Raw genomic sequence first — 18,318 nt, 5'->3', positions numbered from 1 at the left:
AAACACATACACCCTCACCTCACACACAGACTCACACACACAGACTCACACACACCCTCACACACCCACCCTCACACACACACACACTCCCACCCTTACACTCACACACACACACCCTCACACACAAACTCACACACATACCCTCACACATACTCACACACACACACAGCATACACACACACCCTCACACACACTCACAACACACGCCACGCACACACACACCCTCACCACACTCACACACCCACAAACACACCCTCACACACACCTTCACACACACCCGCACACACACTCACACACACACCCCCTCACACACACACACCCTCACACACACACACCCACACACACACCCTGACACATACCCACACACACACACACTCACAACACACACGCCCTCAAACACACAAACACACACACACACACACCCACAAACACACCCTCACACACCCTCACACACACCTTCACACACACCCTCACACACACTCACACACACACCCTCACACACACACACCCTCACACACACACACCCTCACACACAAACTCACACACATACCCTCACACATACTCACACACACACCCTCATACACACTCACAACACACACACCTTCACAACACACACACACACCGTCACACACACACACACTCACTCACACACCCTCGCACGCACACCCTCACACAGACACGCACACACACACACATGCATACTCACTCATACACACACACACCCTCACATACACACACCCTCACATACACACAATCTCACACAGGCACACACACACAAACTCACACACACACACACAGCTGAATGCTACGTTGAAGACTATATTCAACACCACTCCCTGAGCTCCCTACCCTGGCAAAAATCACTCCTCCACATATCCTCTGATTTGCAAACCCACAAAATGATAGAAAAAGTTTGCAGTGTCCCCCCACCCACCACACCCTGCTGATCTATTCAGTCCACCCAAGATTTGACTCCGATCTGGAAAAACCCTCGCACACAGCACTTCAATGTAAATTCCACCTGTACAAATGAATGGGAATCATTGGACTTGACAAACAAGTACCTGGTCTCCAACCCAACCCAACAACTGCCTGGTTTCAACCTTCCAAGGAAAAAGGATTCCACCCGTAACAGGGTTTAAGACCGGCCACGACCTTGGCCAACTTGTACAGATGGGGCATTAGTGACACTCCCATTATGCCTGTGGGAGACAGCAAACTGCATTAGGAAGAATGTCCAATTCACAGACTTAGCAAAGGCTGATCCGCACTCAACACAGAAGAAACTGCTTGGCTAAGGGACTTTACATATGCCGAATAAATAAATAGTATTATTTCCAGAAGAAAGTTCCTGAAAGTTACGAAAAGTAATGATGACCCTCTCGAGTATTGTGAACAGCTTTATAGTATTTAATCTCCAGTGCAAAGAAAAATCAGAAGTGAAGCAGACCGGGAGCAAAATAGAGTCAAGCAGGGCGAGTCTCTTGACATGATAATTGCTTTCCAATCAGTAGACTGGCTTTCTAGTTGTTGCCTTTTTACCGACTGTAACTATGGCAATCAGTGAGGTTGCTCTCCTTCCTTTGGATATCAATATTCTAATGCTCAGAGTCACCAAGTATCAATGATACCACCACAAGGTTCAACTGGCTAACGATCAAAGAGCCAAACAACAGTAGTTAGTTCAAGGTCAAGGGTACTTTATTTACACACACAATTAATCATGCAACATAAACACTACTAGTTAAACTACACCTATCGACTATGACAACCTGTACTTAACTTCAGGCACCCGGCTTAGGTCAGAGGTCAGAGGAACAGTGGCCGTTGTTTGATTCTGGATCTATTGGGTCTGTAGGAGTAACTGCTGCTCAGCTAGGCTCGGCCATCTAGTAGCGGGCATTGAACTTGGACTTGCCTCTGGTGGTGCTGCGATTGGAGATGGCGTTACCGGAGCGCCAGGTCCAAAAGAGGCCGAACACATGGTGGACTCTCTTCTTATACTTGGGGGTTTTCGCGCTCTTTTGGGCGGTCCTTCAGTTTGGACCCCACTGATTGGGTGATCCCTGATCATTCTGTTCGAATCGAACCAATAAATGGGCGGGTGCCTTGATGGCTGGGCGTGTCTCAAGCGGTCACTGACCCTGTTGTTTACGCTTCCCTAATACAGGGAGTGGCGCCGAAATGTCTGGGACTGTACCGGTCGCTCAAGTACCAGCCCTTTGTCTGGTGGAGATGGGCCATCAAATGCTAATCGGTTGGGGTTTCGATACCGTCTGGATTCCTCACTATATACATTCAGGCTCTGAGTCTGCCTGAATCTCGCCTTGCCCATTTTACCCACTATGCTTTGCGACCTTCCCTGTTCCTGGTTGTAAGTGGCTATCCCAGATGGCTACACAGTTTAATAATAATCTTTATTATTGTCACAAGTAGGCTTACATTAACACTGCAATGAAGTTACTGTGACAATCCCCTAGTCGCCACACTCTGGCGCCTGTTCGGGTACACAGAGGGAGAATTCAGAATTTCCAATTCACCTAACAGCACGTGCTTGGAATAAAGAATCTATTTAAAAATGGCACCCCTGCCTTGGCGAGCGGAGTTTCTCAGCGCAGGAAATGACGCTAACTGTGACCTCGGCGGGGCGCCTCCCCGTCAGGGACGAAAGAGCAACAAAGTGCCATTAAATATCAGGGTCGTTGCCGGTGCGATAAGCACCAGGAACAACTCCACTAATCTCGCCCAGAATGGACTCTGATTTTTAAAAATTAAACGGCGCCCCATGTCTGTTTTGCTCTTTAAAATGTGTCAATGATTCACCAGAATTTTCATCAGATTTATACGCTGTTAACGTCAGACTTTTATTTCCTCTTCTGCAGATAAATCGGAGATGAGACGTCCAGTGGCTCACGAGTGTCTCGGGGAAGTTCTGAGAATCCTGCGACAAGTAATCTCTAAATATCCACTTCTCAATACTATCGAGACACTGACTGCGGCGGGCACTTTGATTTCAAAAGTGAAAGGTAAGAGGGGAGAGAGAGAGACTCAAGGGACACTGCACTAGAGTGCTGAGCTTGTGGCATTTGAGTGCTACAGTGAGAGTTTGGTGACTGAGGGAGTGCTGCGCTTGTGGCATTTGTGTGCTACAGTGAGAGTTTGGTGACTGAGGGAGTGCTGAGCTTGTGGCATTTGAGTGCTACAGTGAGAGTTTGGTGACTGAGGGAGTTAGGTGAGGAGGGAGTAAGGTGCTCCTGACATTTCATTTCCTATATTTATCAAAGAGCGTGAAGAGAGCCAGGAGTTTAGAGTACAGCTGACTGGAAGTAGAGTCGGAGGGCGGAGGTCCAGTTGGTCCAAGGGGCAGCTAATTCTGTAAAGTAAGAGGGGATGGAGGCTAGGGCAGTTGCATGCTCCTCCTGTAGGATGTGGGTGGTGAGGGATACCACTGGTGTCCCCGCTGACTATACCTGCGGGAAGTGCACCCAACTCCAGCTCCTCAGAGACCGTGTTAAGGTACTGGAGCTGGAGCTGGATGAACTTCAGATCATCCGGGAGGCAGAGGGGGTCATAGAGAAGAGTTACAGGGAGGTAGCCACACCAAAGGTACTGGACAAGAGTAGCTGGGTTACAGTCAGGGGAAAGAAAACTAACAGGCAGACAGTGCAGGGATCCCTCGTGGCCGTTCCCCTTCAAAACAAGTATACCGTTTTGGATGCTGTTGGGGGGGATGACCTACCGGGGGAAGGCCCCAGCGGCCAGGTCTCTGGCACTGAGTCTGGCTCTGGGGATCAGAAGGGAAGGGGGGAGCATAGAAAAGCAATAGTAATAGGAGATTCAATGGTTAGGGGAATAGATAGGAGATTCTGTGGTCGCGAGCGAGACTCCCGAAAGGTATGTTGCCTCCCGGGTGCCAGGGCCAGGGATGTCTCTGATCGTGTCTTCAGGATCCTGAAGGGGGAGGGTGAGCAGCCAGAAGTCGTGGTGCACATTGGTACCAATGATGTAGGTAGGGAAAAGGGTGTGGAGGTAATAAACAAGTTTAGGGAGTTAGGCTGGAAGTTAAAGGCCAGGACAGACAGAGTTGTCATCTCTGGTTTGTTGCCGGTGCCACGTGATAGCGAGGCTAGGAATAGGGAGAGAGTGCAGTTGAACACGTGGCTGCAGGAATGGTGTAGGAGGGAGGGCTTCAGGTATTTGGATAATTGGAGCGCATTCTGGGGAAGGTGGGACCTGTACAAGCAGGACGGGTTGCATCTGAACCAGAGGGGCACCAATATCCTGGGAGGGAGGTTTGCTAGTACTCTTCGGGAGGGTTTAAACTAATTTGGCAAGGGAATGGGAACCGGATCTGTAGTCCAGCAACTGAGGTAGACGATAGTCAGGACGCCAAAGCACGTAGTGATGCAGTGGGAAAGGTAACAATGACAAAGGAGAGTACTTGCAGGCAAGGAGATGGGTTGAAGTGTGTATACTTTAATGCAAGAAGCATCAGGAATAAAGTGGGTGAACTTAAGGCATGGATATGTACTTGGGACTACGATGTGGTGGCCATCACGGAAACTTGGATAGAAGAGGGGCAGAAATGGTTGTTGGAGGTCCCTGGTTATAGATGTTTCAACAAGATTAGGGAGGATCGTAAAAGAGGTGGGGGGGTGGCATTGTTAATTAGAGATAGTATAACAGTTGCAGAAAGGCAGTTCGAGGGGGATCTGCCTACTGAGGTAATATGGGTTGAAGTTAGAAATAGGAAAGGAGCAGTCACCTTGTTGGGAGTTTTCTATAGGCCCCCCAATAGCAGCAGAGATGTGGAGGAACAGATTGGGAAACAGATTTTGGAAAGGTGCAGAAGTCACAGGGTAGTAGTCATGGGCGACTTCAACTTCCCAAACATTGAGTGGAAACTCTTTAGATCAAATAGTTTGGATGGGGTAGTGTTTGTGCAGTGTGTCCAGGAAGCTTTTCTAACACAGTATGTAGATTGTCCGACCAGAGGGGAGGCCATATTGGATTTAGTACTTGGTAATGAACCAGGGCAGGTGATAGATTTGTTAGTGGGGGAGCATTTTGGAGGTAGCGACCACAATTCTGTGACTTTCACTTTAGTAATGGAGAGGGATAGGTGCGAGCAACAGGGCAAGGTTTACAATTGGGGGAAGGGTAAATACAATGCTGTCAGACAAGAATTGAAGTGCAGAAGTTGGGAACATAGGCTGTCAGGGAAGGACACAAGTGAAATGTGGAACTTGTTCAAGGAACAGGTACTGCGTGTCTTTGATATGTATGTCCCTGTCAGGCAGGGAAGAGATGGTCGAGTGAGGGAACCATGGTTGACAAGAGAGGTTGAATGTCTTGTTAAGAGGAAGAAGGAGACTTATGTAAGGCTGAAGAAACAAGGTTCAGACAGGGCGCTGGAGGGATACAAGATAGCCAGGAGGGAACTGAAGAAAGGGATTAGGAGAGCTAAGAGAGGGCATGAAAAATCTTTGGCGGGTAGGATCAAGGAAAACCCCAAGGCCTTTTACACATATGTGAGAAATATGAGAATGACTAGAGCGAGGGTAGGTCCGATTAAGGACAGTAGCGGGAGATTGTGTATTGAGTCTGAAGAGATAGGAGAGGTCTTGAACAAGTATTTTTCTTCAGTATTTACAAACAAGAGGGGCCATATTGTTGGAGAGGACAGCGTGAAGCAGACTGATAAGCTTGAGGAGATACTTGTCATGAAGGAAGATGTGTTGCGCGTTTTGAAAAACTTGAGGATAGACAAGTCCCCCGGGCCTGACGGGATATATCCAAGGATTCTATGGGAAGCAAGAAATGAAATTGCAGAGCCGTTGGCAATGATCTTTTCGTCCTCGCTGTCAACAGGGGTGGTACCAGAGGATTGGAGAGTGGCGAATGTCGTGCCCCTGTTCAAAAAAGGGAATAGGGATAACCCTGGGAATAACAGACCAGTTAGTCTTACTTCGGTGGTAGGCAAAGTAATGGAAAGGGTACTGAGGGATAGGATTTCTGAGCATCTGGAAAGGCATTGCTTGATTAGGGATAGTCAGCACGGATTTGTGAGGGGTAGGTCTTGCCTTACAAGTCTTATTGACTTCTTTGAGGAGGTGACCAAGCATGTGGATGAAGGTAAAGCAGTGGATGTAGTGTACATGGATTTTAGTAAGGCATTTGATAAGGTTCCCCATGGTAGGCTTATGCAGAAAGTAAGGAGGCATGGGATAGTGGGAAATTTGGCCAGTTGGCTAACAAACTGGCTAACCGATAGAAGACAGAGAGTGGTGGTGGATGGCAAATATTCAGCCTGGAGCCCAGTTATCAGTGGCATACCGCAGGGATCAGTTCTGGGTGCTCTGCTGTTTGTGATTTTCATTAACGACTTGGATGAGGGAGTTGAAGGGTGGGTCAGTAAATTTGCAGATGATACGAAGATTGGTGGAGTTGTGGATAGTGAGGAGGGCTGTTGGCTTCAAAGAGACATAGATAGAATGCAGAGCTGGGCTGAGAAGTGGCAGATGGAGTTTAACCCTGACAAGTGTGAGGTTGTCCATTTTGGAAGGACAAATATGAATGCGGAATACAGGGTTAATGGTAGGGTTCTTGGCAATGTGGAGGAGCAGAGAGATCTTGGGGTCTATGTTCGTAGTTCTTTGAAAGTTGAAATGAAATGAAAAATGAAAATCGCTTATTGTCACGAGTAGGCTTCAATGAAGTTACTGTGAAAAGCCCCTAGTCGCCACATTCCGGCGCCTGTCCGGGGAGGCTGATACGGGAAGTTGCCACTCAAGTGGATAGAGCTGTGAAGAAGGCCCAATGTGTGCTAGCGTTCATTAGCAGAGGGATTGAATTTAAGAGCCGTGAGGTGATGATGCAGCTGTACAAAACCTTGGTCAGGCCACATTTGGAGTACTGTGTGCCGTTCTGGTCATCTCATTTTAGGAAGGATGTGGAAGCTTTGGAAAAGGTGCAAAGGAGATTTACCAGGATGTTGCCTGGAATGGAGAGTAGGGTCATACGAGGAAAGGTTGAGGGTGCTAGGCCTTTTCTCATTAGAACGGAGAAGGATGAGGGGCGACTTGATAGAGGTTTATAAGATGATCAGGGGAATAGATAGAGTAGACAGTCAGAGACTTTTTCCCCGGGTGGAACATACCATTACAAGGGGACATAAATTTAAGATAAATGGTGGAAGATATAGAGGGGATGTCAGAGGTAGGTTCTTTACCCAGAGAGTAGTGGGGGCATGGAATGCACTGCCTGTGGTAGTAGTTGAGTCGGAAAAGTTAGGGACCTTCAAGCGGCTATTGGATAGGTACTTGGATTAGGGTAGAATAATGGAGTGTAGGTTAACTTCTTAAGGGCAGCACGGTAGCATTGTGGATAGCACAATTGCTTCACAGCTCCAGGGTCCCAAGTTCGATTTCGACTTGGGTCACTGTCTGTGTGGAGTCTGCACATCCTCCCCGTGACTGCGTGGGTTTCCTCCCACAGCCCAAAGATGTGCAGGTTGGGTGGATTGGCCATGAAAAATTGTCCAAAATTCTATGATTAACCTAGGACAAAAGTTCGGCGCAACATCGTGGGCCGAAGGGCCTGTTCTGTGCTGTATTTCTCTATCTATCTCTAGCCTAATATTCCCAGAATGACCCGTTGATCTTGAAGGTACTGTGAACACTTAAAAGGGGGAGAATGAATCAGGGGACATCCTAGGGGGAGCTTCATTGTCCGGGACCTGCTAAAACAAATCAAACCAATCCCTCCAGCTGTTTCTTTTACTTCAGGGCAGGAGGCATATTGTGGGCAGGTTGCAGCTTTTTATATGCGAATGTGAAGATTTCAAATGGCCCTGAATGAAAGGTTGTGAATTTTGTCGGCTCCCTGCAGGATGGACGGTATGATTGCCGTTTAATTCAGGTTAGTTAGCAACCTGACAGTTACATTAGAGACACAATAGAGTTTTCAGGAGTTGCTGATATTAATGGAAAGTCTGGCTGCAATTCTCTGGCTGTTCCGGTTACCATTAGTGTCAGCAACCCCCCCCCCCAATCAGTGCACGCACCCCTCAGCCCACCCCCATCAGCGCACCCCCCCGTCAGCACCCCCCCCATCAGCGCACCCCCCATCAGCGCACCCCCCCATCAGCACCCCCCTCAGCACCCCCCCCATCAGCACCCCCCCCATCAGCGCACCCCCCATCAGCGCACCCCCCATCAGCGCACCCCCCGTCAGAGCACCCCCCTCAGCGGACCCCCCTCAGCGCACCCCCCCTCAGCGGACCCCCCTCACCGCACCCCCCCTCAGCGGACCCCCATCAGCACACACCCCCCCGTCAGCACACACCCCGCCATCAGCACCCCCCCATCAGCACCCCCCCGTCAGCCCACCCCAATCAGCGCACCCTCCCGTTTGCCCACCCCCGTCAGCGGACCCCCCATCAGTGCACCCCCGTCAGCGCACCCCCCCCCCCTCAGTGCGTTTCCCGGCTGCAGCGCAGCCCCGTCAGTGCGTTTCCCGGCAGCAGCGCAGCCCCGTCAGTGCGTTTCCCGGCGGCAACGCAGCCCCGTCAGTGCGTTTCCGGGTGGCAGCGCAGTCCCGTCAGTGTGTTTCCCGGCTGCAGCGCAGCCCCGTCAGTGCGTTTCCGGGCGGCAGCGCAGCCCCGTCAGTGCGTTTCCCGGCAGCAGCGCAGCCCCGTCAGTGTGTTTCCGGGCGGTAGCGCAGTCCCATCAGTGCATTTCCCGGCTGCAGCGCAGCCCCGTCAGTGCGTTTCCCGGCGGCAGCGCAGTCCAGTCAGTGCGTTTCCCGGCAGCAGAGCAGCCCCGTCAGTGCGTTTCCCGGCAGCAACGCAGCCCCGTCAGTGCGTTTCCCGGCAGCAGCGCAGTCCCATCAGTGCGTTTCCGGGCGGCAGCGCAGCCCCGTCAGTGCGTTTCCCGGCAACAACGCAGCCCCGTCAGTGCGTTTCCCGGCTGCAGCGCAGTCCCGTCAGTGCGTTTCCCGGCAGCAGCGCAGCCCCGTCAGTGCATTTCCCGGAGGCAGCGCAGCCCCGTCAGTGCGTTTCCCGGAGGCAGCGCAGTCCCGTCAGTGCGCTTCCCAGCGGCAGCGCAGCCCCGTCAGTGCGTTTCCGGGCGGCAGCGCAGCCCCGTCAGTGCGTTTCCGGGCGGCAGCGCAGCCCCGTCAGTGCGTTTCCCGGCAACAACGCAGCCCCGTCAGTGCGTTTCCCGGCTGCAGCGCAGTCCCGTCAGTGCGTTTCCCGGCAGCAGCGCAGCCCCGTCAGTGCGTTTCCGAGTGGCAGCGCAGCCCCGTCAGTGCGTTTCCCGGCGGCAGCGCAGTCCAGTCAGTGCGTTTCCCGGCAGCAGAGCAGCACCGTCAGTGCGTTTCCCGGCAGCAACGCAGCCCCGTCAGTGCGTTTCCCGGCAGCAGCGCAGTCCCATCAGTGCGTTTCCGGGCGGCAGCGCAGCCCCGTCAGTGCGTTTCCCGGCAACAACGCAGCCCGTCAGTGCGTTTCCCGGCTGCAGCGCAGTCCCGTCAGTGCGTTTCCCGGCAGCAGCGCAGCCCCGTCAGTGCATTTCCCGGAGGCAGCGCAGCCCCGTCAGTGCGTTTCCCGGAGGCAGCGCAGTCCCGTCAGTGCGCTTCCCAGCGGCAGCGCAGCCCCGTCAGTGCGTTTCCGGGCGGCAGCGCAGCCCCGTCAGTGCGTTTCCGGGCGGCAGCGCAGCCCCGTCAGTGCGTTTCCCGGCAACAGCGCAGCCCCGTCAGTGCGTTTCCCGGCTGCAGCGCAGTCCCGTCAGTGCGTTTCCCGGCAGCAGCGCAGCCCCGTCAGTGCGTTTCCGAGTGGCAGCGCAGCCCCGTCAGTGCTTTTCCCGGCAGCAGCGCAGTCCCATCAGTGCGTTTCCCGGCAGCAGCGCAGCCCCGTCAGTGCGTTTCCCGGAGGCAGCGCAGACCCGTCAGTGCGTTTCCCGGCAGCAGCGCAGCCCCATCAGTGCGTTTCCCGGCTGCAGCGCAGCCCCGTCAGTGCGTTTCCCGGAGGCAGCGCAGCCTCGTCAGTGCGTTTCCCGGAGGCAGCGCAGACCCGTCAGTGCGTTTCCCGGCAGCAGCGCAGCCCCGTCAGTGTGTTTCCCGGAGACAGTGCAGCCCCGTCAGTGTGTTTCCCGGAGACAGTGCAGCCCCGTCAGTGCGTTTCCCGGAGGCAGCGCAGCCCCGTCAGTGCGTTTCCCGGAGGCAGCGCAGCCCCGTCAGTGCGTTTCCCGGCAGCAGCGCAGTCCCGTCAGTGCGTTTCCCGGCGGCAGCGCAGTCCCGTCAGTGCGTTTCACGGAGGCAGCGCAGCCCCGTCAGTGCGTTTCCGGGCGGCAGCGCAGCCCCGTCAGTGCGTTTCCCGGCAGCAGCGCAGCCCCGTCAGTGTGTTTCCGGGCGGTAGCGCAGTCCCATCAGTGCATTTCCCGGCAGCAACGCAGCCCCTCAGCGCGTTTCCCGGCAGCAGCGCAGCCCCGTCAGTGCGTTTCCCGGCAGCAGCGCAGCCCCGTCAGTGCGTTTCCGGGCGGCAGCGCAGCCCCGTCAGTGCGTTTCCGGGCGTTAGCGCAGTCCCATCAGTGCATTTCCCGGCAGCAACGCAGCCCCTCAGCGCGTTTCCCGGCTGCAGCGCAGCCCCGTCAGTGCGTTTCCCGGCAGCAGCGCAGCCCCGTCAGTGCGTTTCCGGGCGGCAGCGCAGCCCCGTCAGTTCGTTTCCCGGCAACAACGCAGCCCCGTCAGTGCGTTTCCGGGCGGTAGCGCAGTCCCATCAGTGCGTTTCCCGGCTGCAGTGCAGCCCCGTCAGTGCGTTTCCCGGCGGCAGCGCAGTCCCGTCAGTGCGTTTCCCGGCAGCAACGCAGCCCCGTCAGTGCGTTTCCCGGCGGCAGCGCAGCCCCGTCAGTGCGTTTCCCGGCGGCAGCGCAGTCCCGTCAGTGCGTTTCCCGGCAGCAGAGCAGCCCCGTCAGTGCGTTTCCCGGCAGCAACGCAGCCCCGTCAGTGCGTTTCCCGGCAGCAGCGCAGTCCCATCAGTGCGTTTCCGGGCGGCAGCGCAGCCCCGTCAGTGCGTTTCCCGGCAACAACGCAGCCCCGTCAGTGCGTTTCCCGGCAGCAGCGCAGTCCCATCAGTGCGTTTCCGGGCGGCAGCGCAGCCCCGTCAGTGCGTTTCCCGGCAACAACGCAGCCCCGTCAGTGCGTTTCCCGGCTGCAGCGCAGTCCCGTCAGTGCGTTTCCCGGCAGCAGCGCAGCCCCGTCAGTGCATTTCCCGGAGGCAGCGCAGCCCCGTCAGTGCGTTTCCCGGAGGCAGCGCAGTCCCGTCAGTGCGCTTCCCAGCGGCAGCGCAGCCCCGTCAGTGCGTTTCCCGGCGGCAGCGCAGCCCCGTCAGTGCGTTTCCGGGCGGCAGCGCAGCCCCGTCAGTGCGTTTCCCGGCAACAACGCAGCCCCGTCAGTGCGTTTCCCGGCTGCAGCGCAGTCCCGTCAGTGCGTTTCCCGGCAGCAGCGCAGCCCCGTCAGTGCGTTTCCGAGTGGCAGCGCAGCCCCGTCAGTGCGTTTCCCGGCAGCAGCGCAGTCCCATCAGTGCGTTTCCCGGCAGCAGCACAGCCCCGTCAGTGCGTTTCCCGGAGGCAGCGCAGACCCGTCAGTGCGTTTCCCGGCAGCAGCGCAGCCCCATCAGTGCGTTTCCCGGCTGCAGCGCAGCCCCGTCAGTGCGTTTCCCGGAGGCAGCGCAGCCTCGTCAGTGCGTTTCCCGGAGGCAGCGCAGACCCGTCAGTGCGTTTCCCGGCAGCAGCGCAGCCCCGTCAGTGTGTTTCCCGGAGACAGTGCAGCCCCGTCAGTGTGTGTCCCGGAGACAGTGCAGCCCCGTCAGTGCGTTTCCCGGAGGCAGCGCAGCCCCGTCAGTGCGTTTCCCGGAGGCAGCGCAGCCCCGTCAGTGCGTTTCCCGGCAGCAGCGCAGTCCCGTCAGTGCGTTTCCCGGCAGCAGCGCAGTCCCGTCAGTGCGTTTCACGGAGGCAGCGCAGACCCGTCAGTGCGTTTCCGGGCGGCAGCGCAGCCCCGTCAGTGCGTTTCCCGGCAGCAGCGCAGCCCCGTCAGTGTGTTTCCGGGCGGTAGCGCAGTCCCATCAGTGCATTTCCCGGCAGCAACGCAGCCCCTCAGCGCGTTTCCCGGCAGCAGCGCAGCCCCGTCAGTGCGTTTCCCGGCAGCAGCGCAGCCCCGTCAGTGCGTTTCCGGGCGGCAGCGCAGCCCCGTCAGTGTGTTTCCGGGCGTTAGCGCAGTCCCATCAGTGCATTTCCCGGCAGCAACGCAGCCCCTCAGCGCGTTTCCCGGCTGCAGCGCAGCCCCGTCAGTGCGTTTCCCGGCAGCAGCGCAGCCCCGTCAGTGCGTTTCCGGGCGGCAGCGCAGCCCCGTCAGTTCGTTTCCCGGCAACAACGCAGCCCCGTCAGTGCGTTTCCGGGCGGTAGCGCAGTCCCATCAGTGCGTTTCCCGGCTGCAGTGCAGCCCCGTCAGTGCGTTTCCCGGCGGCAGCGCAGTCCCGTCAGTGCGTTTCCCGGCAGCAGCGCAGCCCCGTCAGTGCGTTTCCCGGCTGCAGCGCAGCCCCGTCAGTGCGTTTCCCGGCGGCAGCGCAGTCCAGTCAGTGCGTTTCCCGGCAGCAGAGCAGCCCCGTCAGTGCGTTTCCCGGCAGCAACGCAGCCCCGTCAGTGCGTTTCCCGGCAGCAGCGCAGTCCCATCAGTGCGTTTCCGGGCGGCAGCGCAGCCCCGTCAGTGCGTTTCCCGGCAACAACGCAGCCCCGTCAGTGCATTTCCCGGAGGCAGCGCAGCCCCGTCAGTGCGTTTCCCGGAGGCAGCGCAGCCCCGTCAGTGCGCTTCCCAGCGGCAGCGCAGCCCCGTCAGTGCATTTCCCGGCGGCAGCCCAGCCCCGTCAGTGCGTTTCCCGGCAGCAGCGCAGTCCCGTCAGTGCGTTTCCCGGAGGCAGTGCAGCCCCGTCAGTGCGTTTCCCAGCGGCAGCGCAGCCCCGTCAGTGCGTTTCCCGGAGGCAGCGCAGTCCCATCAGTGTGTTTCCCGGCAGCAGCACAGCCCCGTCAGTGCGTTTCCCGGCGGCAGCGCAGTCCCGTCAGTGCGTTTCCCGGAGGCAGTGCAGCCCCGTCAGTGCGTTTCCCAGCGGCAGCGCAGCCCCGTCAGTGCGTTTCCCGGCAGCAGCGCAGTCCCATCAGTGTGTTTCCCGGCAGCAGCACAGCCCCGTCAGTGCGTTTCCCGGAGGCAGCGCAGTCCCGTCAGTGCGTTTCCCGGCAGCAACGCAGCCCCGTCAGTGCGTTTCCCGGCTGCAGCGCAGCCCCGTCAGTGCGTTTCCCGGCGGCAGCGCAGTCCAGTCAGTGCGTTTCCCGGCAGCAGAGCAGCCCCGTCAGTGCGTTTCCCGGCAGCAACGCAGCCCCGTCAGTGCGTTTCCCGGCAGCAGCGCAGTCCCATCAGTGCGTTTCCGGGCGGCAGCGCAGCCCCGTCAGTGCGTTTCCCGGCAACAACGCAGCCCCGTCAGTGCGTTTCCCGGCTGCAGCGCAGTCCCGTCAGTGCGTTTCCCGGCAGCAGCGCAGCCCCGTCAGTGCATTTCCCGGAGGCAGCGCAGCCCCGTCAGTGCGTTTCCCGGAGGCAGCGCAGTCCCGTCAGTGCGCTTCCCAGCGGCAGCGCAGCCCCGTCAGTGCGTTTCCCGGCGGCAGCGCAGCCCCGTCAGTGCGTTTCCCGGCAGCAGCGCAGTCCCGTCAGTGCGTTTCCCGGAGGCAGTGCAGCCCCGTCAGTGCGTTTCCGAGTGGCAGCGCAGCCCCGTCAGTGCGTTTCCCGGCAGCAGCGCAGTCCCATCAGTGTGTTTCCCGGCAGCAGCACAGCCCCGTCAGTGCGTTTCCCGGAGGCAGCGCAGACCCGTCAGTGCGTTTCCCGGCAGCAGCGCAGCCCCGTCAGTGCGTTTCCCGGCTGCAGCGCAGCCCCGTCAGTGCGTTTCCCGGCAGCAGCGCAGCCCCGTCAGTGCGTTTCCCGGCAGCAGCGCAGCCCCGTCAGTGTGTTTCCCGGCAGCAGCGCAGCCCCGTCAGTGTGTTTCCCGGAGACAGTGCAGCCCCGTCAGTGCGTTTCCCGGAGGCAGCGCAGCCCCGTCAGTGCGTTTCCCGGAGGCAGCGCAGCCCCGTCAGTGCGTTTCCCGGAGGCAGCGCAGCCCCGTCAGTGCGTTTCCCGGCAGCAGCGCAGTCCCGTCAGTGCGTTTCCCGGCAACAGCGCAGTCCCGTCAGTGCGTTTCCCGGAGGCAGCGCAGACCCGTCAGTGCGTTTCCCGGCAGCAGCGCAGCCCCGTCAGTGCGTTTCCCGGCAGCAGCGCAGCCCCGTCAGTGCGTTTCCCGGCAGCAGCGCAGTCCCGTCAGTGCGTTTCCCGGAGGCAGCGCAGTCCCGTCAGTGCGTTTCCCGGCAGCAGCGCAGTCCCGTCAGTGCGTTTCCCGGCAGCAGCGCAGCCCCGTCAGTGCGTTTCCCGGAGGCAGTGCAGCCCCGTCAGTGCGTTTCCCGGAGGCAGCGCAGTCCCGTCAGTGCGTTTCCCGGAGGCAGCGCAGTCCCGTCAGTGCGTTTCCCGGCAGCAGCACAGCCCCGTCAGTGCGTTTCCCGGCAGCAGCGCAGCCCCGTCAGTGCGTTTCCCGGAGGCAGTGCAGCCCCGTCAGTGCGTTTCCCGGAGGCAGCGCAGTCCCGTCAGTGCGTTTCCCGGAGGCAGCGCAGTCCCGTCAGTGCGTTTCCCGGCAGCAGCACAGCCCCGTCAGTGCGTTTCCCGGAGGCAGCGCAGTCCCGTCAGTGCGTTTCCCGGAGGCAGCGCAGTCCCGTCAGTGCGTTTCCCGGCAGCAGCACAGCCCCGTCAGTGCGTTTCCCGGAGGCAGCGCAGTCCCGTCAGTGCGTTTCCCGGCAGCAGCGCAGTCCCGTCAGTGCATTTCCCGGCAGCAGCGCAGCCCCGTCAGTGCGTTTCCCGGCATCAATGCACCCTCAGAAAATAGCTAACGTTTTGAGTCTAGATGACCCTTTGTCAGCTTTGATAAAAAGCCATCGGACTCGAAACGTTAGCTCTTTTCTCTCCCTACAGATGCTGCCACACCTGCTGAGATTTTCCAGCATTTTCTCTTTGGTAAACAATTTGAATGATGTACTTAAACCTGATTTGTTCCATTTCTCAATCGTCTATCATCTCAATGTGTCCAAATATCACAAAATGTTACATAAAGGCAGCATCATGCATTGCAAATTGGTTCAGGCAGAGCTAAATCCTTGTAAAAACACTAATAATACATTTCTGCAGAAAGCTGCGTCTGTATCTCTATAAAGTCCCTCTGAAGAAAATGACATTTTCTAATTCCTGCGCCTTAATCCATTTATGTCCTTCTGTTGGAGGAAGTTAACATCTGCAATTGTATGAAACATTATGTTGTGACGCTGAAAGTGCACAATAAATTGATACTTTGCTGGACTAACTATTCAGAGTTTGACTGAGCGCTGTGTCCTATATGTAACTGTTCTGCCTTTTCCCCAGGATCAGGAATTGTATGTAATGATACTAAGTACAAATGGAATGTCGTTCTGCAGTCTGAGCTGTGTATCAAATATGAAGCTTCTTTTACTTTGATCAGTACCGAACCCTTTGCTTCCGTTGGATACAAGAACATGCTCATCCCACAGCGAGGCCCAGTCACTCATTTTACTACATCTTGCTGTCCAATATTGGATTCATGCAATGCCCACACTGCCAGTTTCACAATTCTCACCACCACTTTGAAATTCTTCATTCCTCTTACATATGAGCAGATGAATTAGGAGGAGGAGCCATTCGGCCCCTTGAGTCTGTTCCGTCCACCATTCAATAAGGTTATGGCTGATTACAACCTCAACTCCACATTCCTGACGATCCCCGATAGCTGCCTCCCATCCATTGACTCTGTCTACAAAGTCCCCTCCCACCCAGCTTACTCACTTTTCCAACTTCTTCCATCAGGCAGGAGATACAGAAGTCTGAGAACGCGCACGAACAGACTCAAAAACAGCTTCTTCCCCACTGTCACCAGACTCCTAAACAACCCTCTTATGGACTGACCTCATTAACACTACACCCCTGTACGCTTCAACCGATGCCGGTGTCTATCTATTTACATTGTGTACCTTGTGTTGCCTTATTGTGTATTTTCTTTTTCTTTTCTAAATGATCTGTTTGAGCTGTTCACAGAAAAATACCTCAGATCCCTCTGTACCTCAGAGCTTTGAATCTCTAACCATTCAGATAATAAGCTTCTTTTTTATTCTTCCCCCTATTTTGCCCCTTCCGATCTCTGTAAACATTGCCAGCTTTTAAGCCATCGACCTTGGGTGACTCGGTGCAGAGTTTGCACTCCCACAGTCCAAAGATGTGCAGGTTAGGTGGATTGGCCAGGCTAAATTACCCCTTTGTGTCCAAAAAGTAGGTGGGGTTATGGGGATTGGGCGGAGGTAGGATGCTCTTTCAGCAGGTCAGTGCAGACCCGATGGGCCGAATGGCCTCTTCCACGCTGCAGGGTTTCTATGATTCTGACTCTGCCTCTTGTGCATTCTCTGTTTCATTGCCTCTGAAAAGCTGTCTCGAAATTCCTCTCCTTCCCAACTCCCATTCCTCTTAAAATCCTCCTTAAAATCCACCCTCTTGTCCAGGTTTTGATTGCAGTTGCTAATATCTCCTTTGGCTTTGTTGTCCATTTTGACTGATGAGAGAGAATTTTGTTTCTGAACGTTTGTCCACAGTAAGAAGTGTATCAATATAGGTTTCTTGTGTTGTTTATGGAACAATCTTAAATGAAAGCTTCCATTGGCATTTCCCAATTTCTCAATTGTATGTAAGCGTCCCTATGCAACTGTATCATTGTAGCAATACGCAGGACACTGGAGTCTAATTTTGGAAACTTGCTGTTCACAGAGTCTCGCCACGTTACTCTGTCAAGAAAGGACTTATTGAATTGTTAGTGGGGGAAAATCACATTAGTTTACAATTGGAATTGTAGGACTGAATCAAGGAGGAACTTCTTCACCAGAGGGTGGTGGTTAAAGTATGGAATTCCCTACCGAAAGGAGTAGTAGACACTACTTCATTGAATATATTTAAAGATAGGGTAGATGTTTTTTTGAAAAATAAAGGAATTACGGGATATGGCGAGAATGTGGGTAAGTGGTTCTGAGACCACGAATAGATCAGCCATGATCTTATAGAATGGCGGAGCAGGCTCGAAGGGCCGGACGGTCTACTTCTGCTCCTAGTTCTTATGTTCTTATGAATTGATGGTGAAACCATATTGAGAAAGGCTGAATAACAGGAACCTGCCACTAATCTCCTAAAGTTCAATAAACACCTCCCCCCTACCACCTAAACTGTTAAATAAATTAGAGACACAAATAATTATAGTGCATTAACTAATGCTCACATAACATTCATGTATATTCTACAGTCATACTTCAGCCTAATTGTAGGCATGTCTCCTCAGGGTGCCATTTCCATTGGAGAGCAGGGAAATGGAGTCAGGGTTGTTTTCAGACTGATGGGCAGAATGGCCTACTCCTCTATATTGTAAACGCCTGGAGTATCTTGTCAAACCATTCTGAAGAACGTCATCAACAAATCAAGGAGATTGCCTAATTGAGTGAAAATAATTTTGAAAATGAAGTTTATTGGAGGAATCCTAATCCCATTAGATTCATCTTCGCTGCTGCCAGTTTCTCCCAGTGTGATTCAAGGTTAATTATTCAACAGAGAGGGCAGCACGGTGGCACGGTGGGTTAGCACTGCTGCCCCACGGCGCCGAGGTCCTGGGTTCCATCCCGGCTCTGGGTCACTGTCCGTGTGGAGTTTGCACATTCTCCCCGTGTCTGCGTGGGTTTCACCCCCACAACCCAAAGATGTGCAGAGTAGGTGGATTGGCCAGGCTAAATTGCCCCTTAATTGGAAGAAATGAATTGGGTACACTAAATTTAAAAAGCAAAAAAGTAAATAAAAATTATTCAACAGAGAAACGGCCCAATGGTGTGATAATTCACCCTGGGCTACAATCAAAATGAGTTCCCTGGGAACAAGCCTAATCTACACAGGGAGAAGATTACAGGGTGCAAACCGATAATTCAAAAGGAGATCAGAGTCCTTCAAACCTGTCTGGGTTTCCCTGTGTCAGTGACAGGATTAATGGCGACTTTACTGAGCAACTTCCAACTGTGTGAAAGTATAACATGGTCTGGCCTATCCAAACACACCTCATCAGATTCTTTCTTGAGGATTTTTTGCCAAGTAGAATAGAGGCAGGTGGCA

At 55.2% G+C, this 18,318-nt stretch overlaps 1 protein-coding gene across 4 annotated transcripts in view; it reads left to right on the top strand.

The window, feature by feature from the left end:
- Positions 1 to 18,318, top strand: part of LOC119953074 (rho GTPase-activating protein 45-like) — a 220,236-nt gene that overhangs the window by 119,587 nt on the left and 82,331 nt on the right. For all 4 annotated transcript variants that reach the window (XM_038776895.1, XM_038776894.1, XM_038776892.1 and 1 more), the window contains exon 3: positions 2,883 to 3,026. In XM_038776895.1, coding sequence (XP_038632823.1) covers positions 2,883 to 3,026 — 144 coding nt within the window. The remainder of the gene's footprint in view (positions 1 to 2,882; positions 3,027 to 18,318) is intronic.

This window comes from Scyliorhinus canicula, chromosome 18, assembly GCF_902713615.1.
Source record: "Scyliorhinus canicula chromosome 18, sScyCan1.1, whole genome shotgun sequence".
Lineage (NCBI taxonomy): Eukaryota > Metazoa > Chordata > Chondrichthyes > Carcharhiniformes > Scyliorhinidae > Scyliorhinus > Scyliorhinus canicula.
The sequence above is the reverse complement of the archived record's forward strand: the minus strand, read 5'-3'. Positions and strand labels throughout refer to the sequence as shown.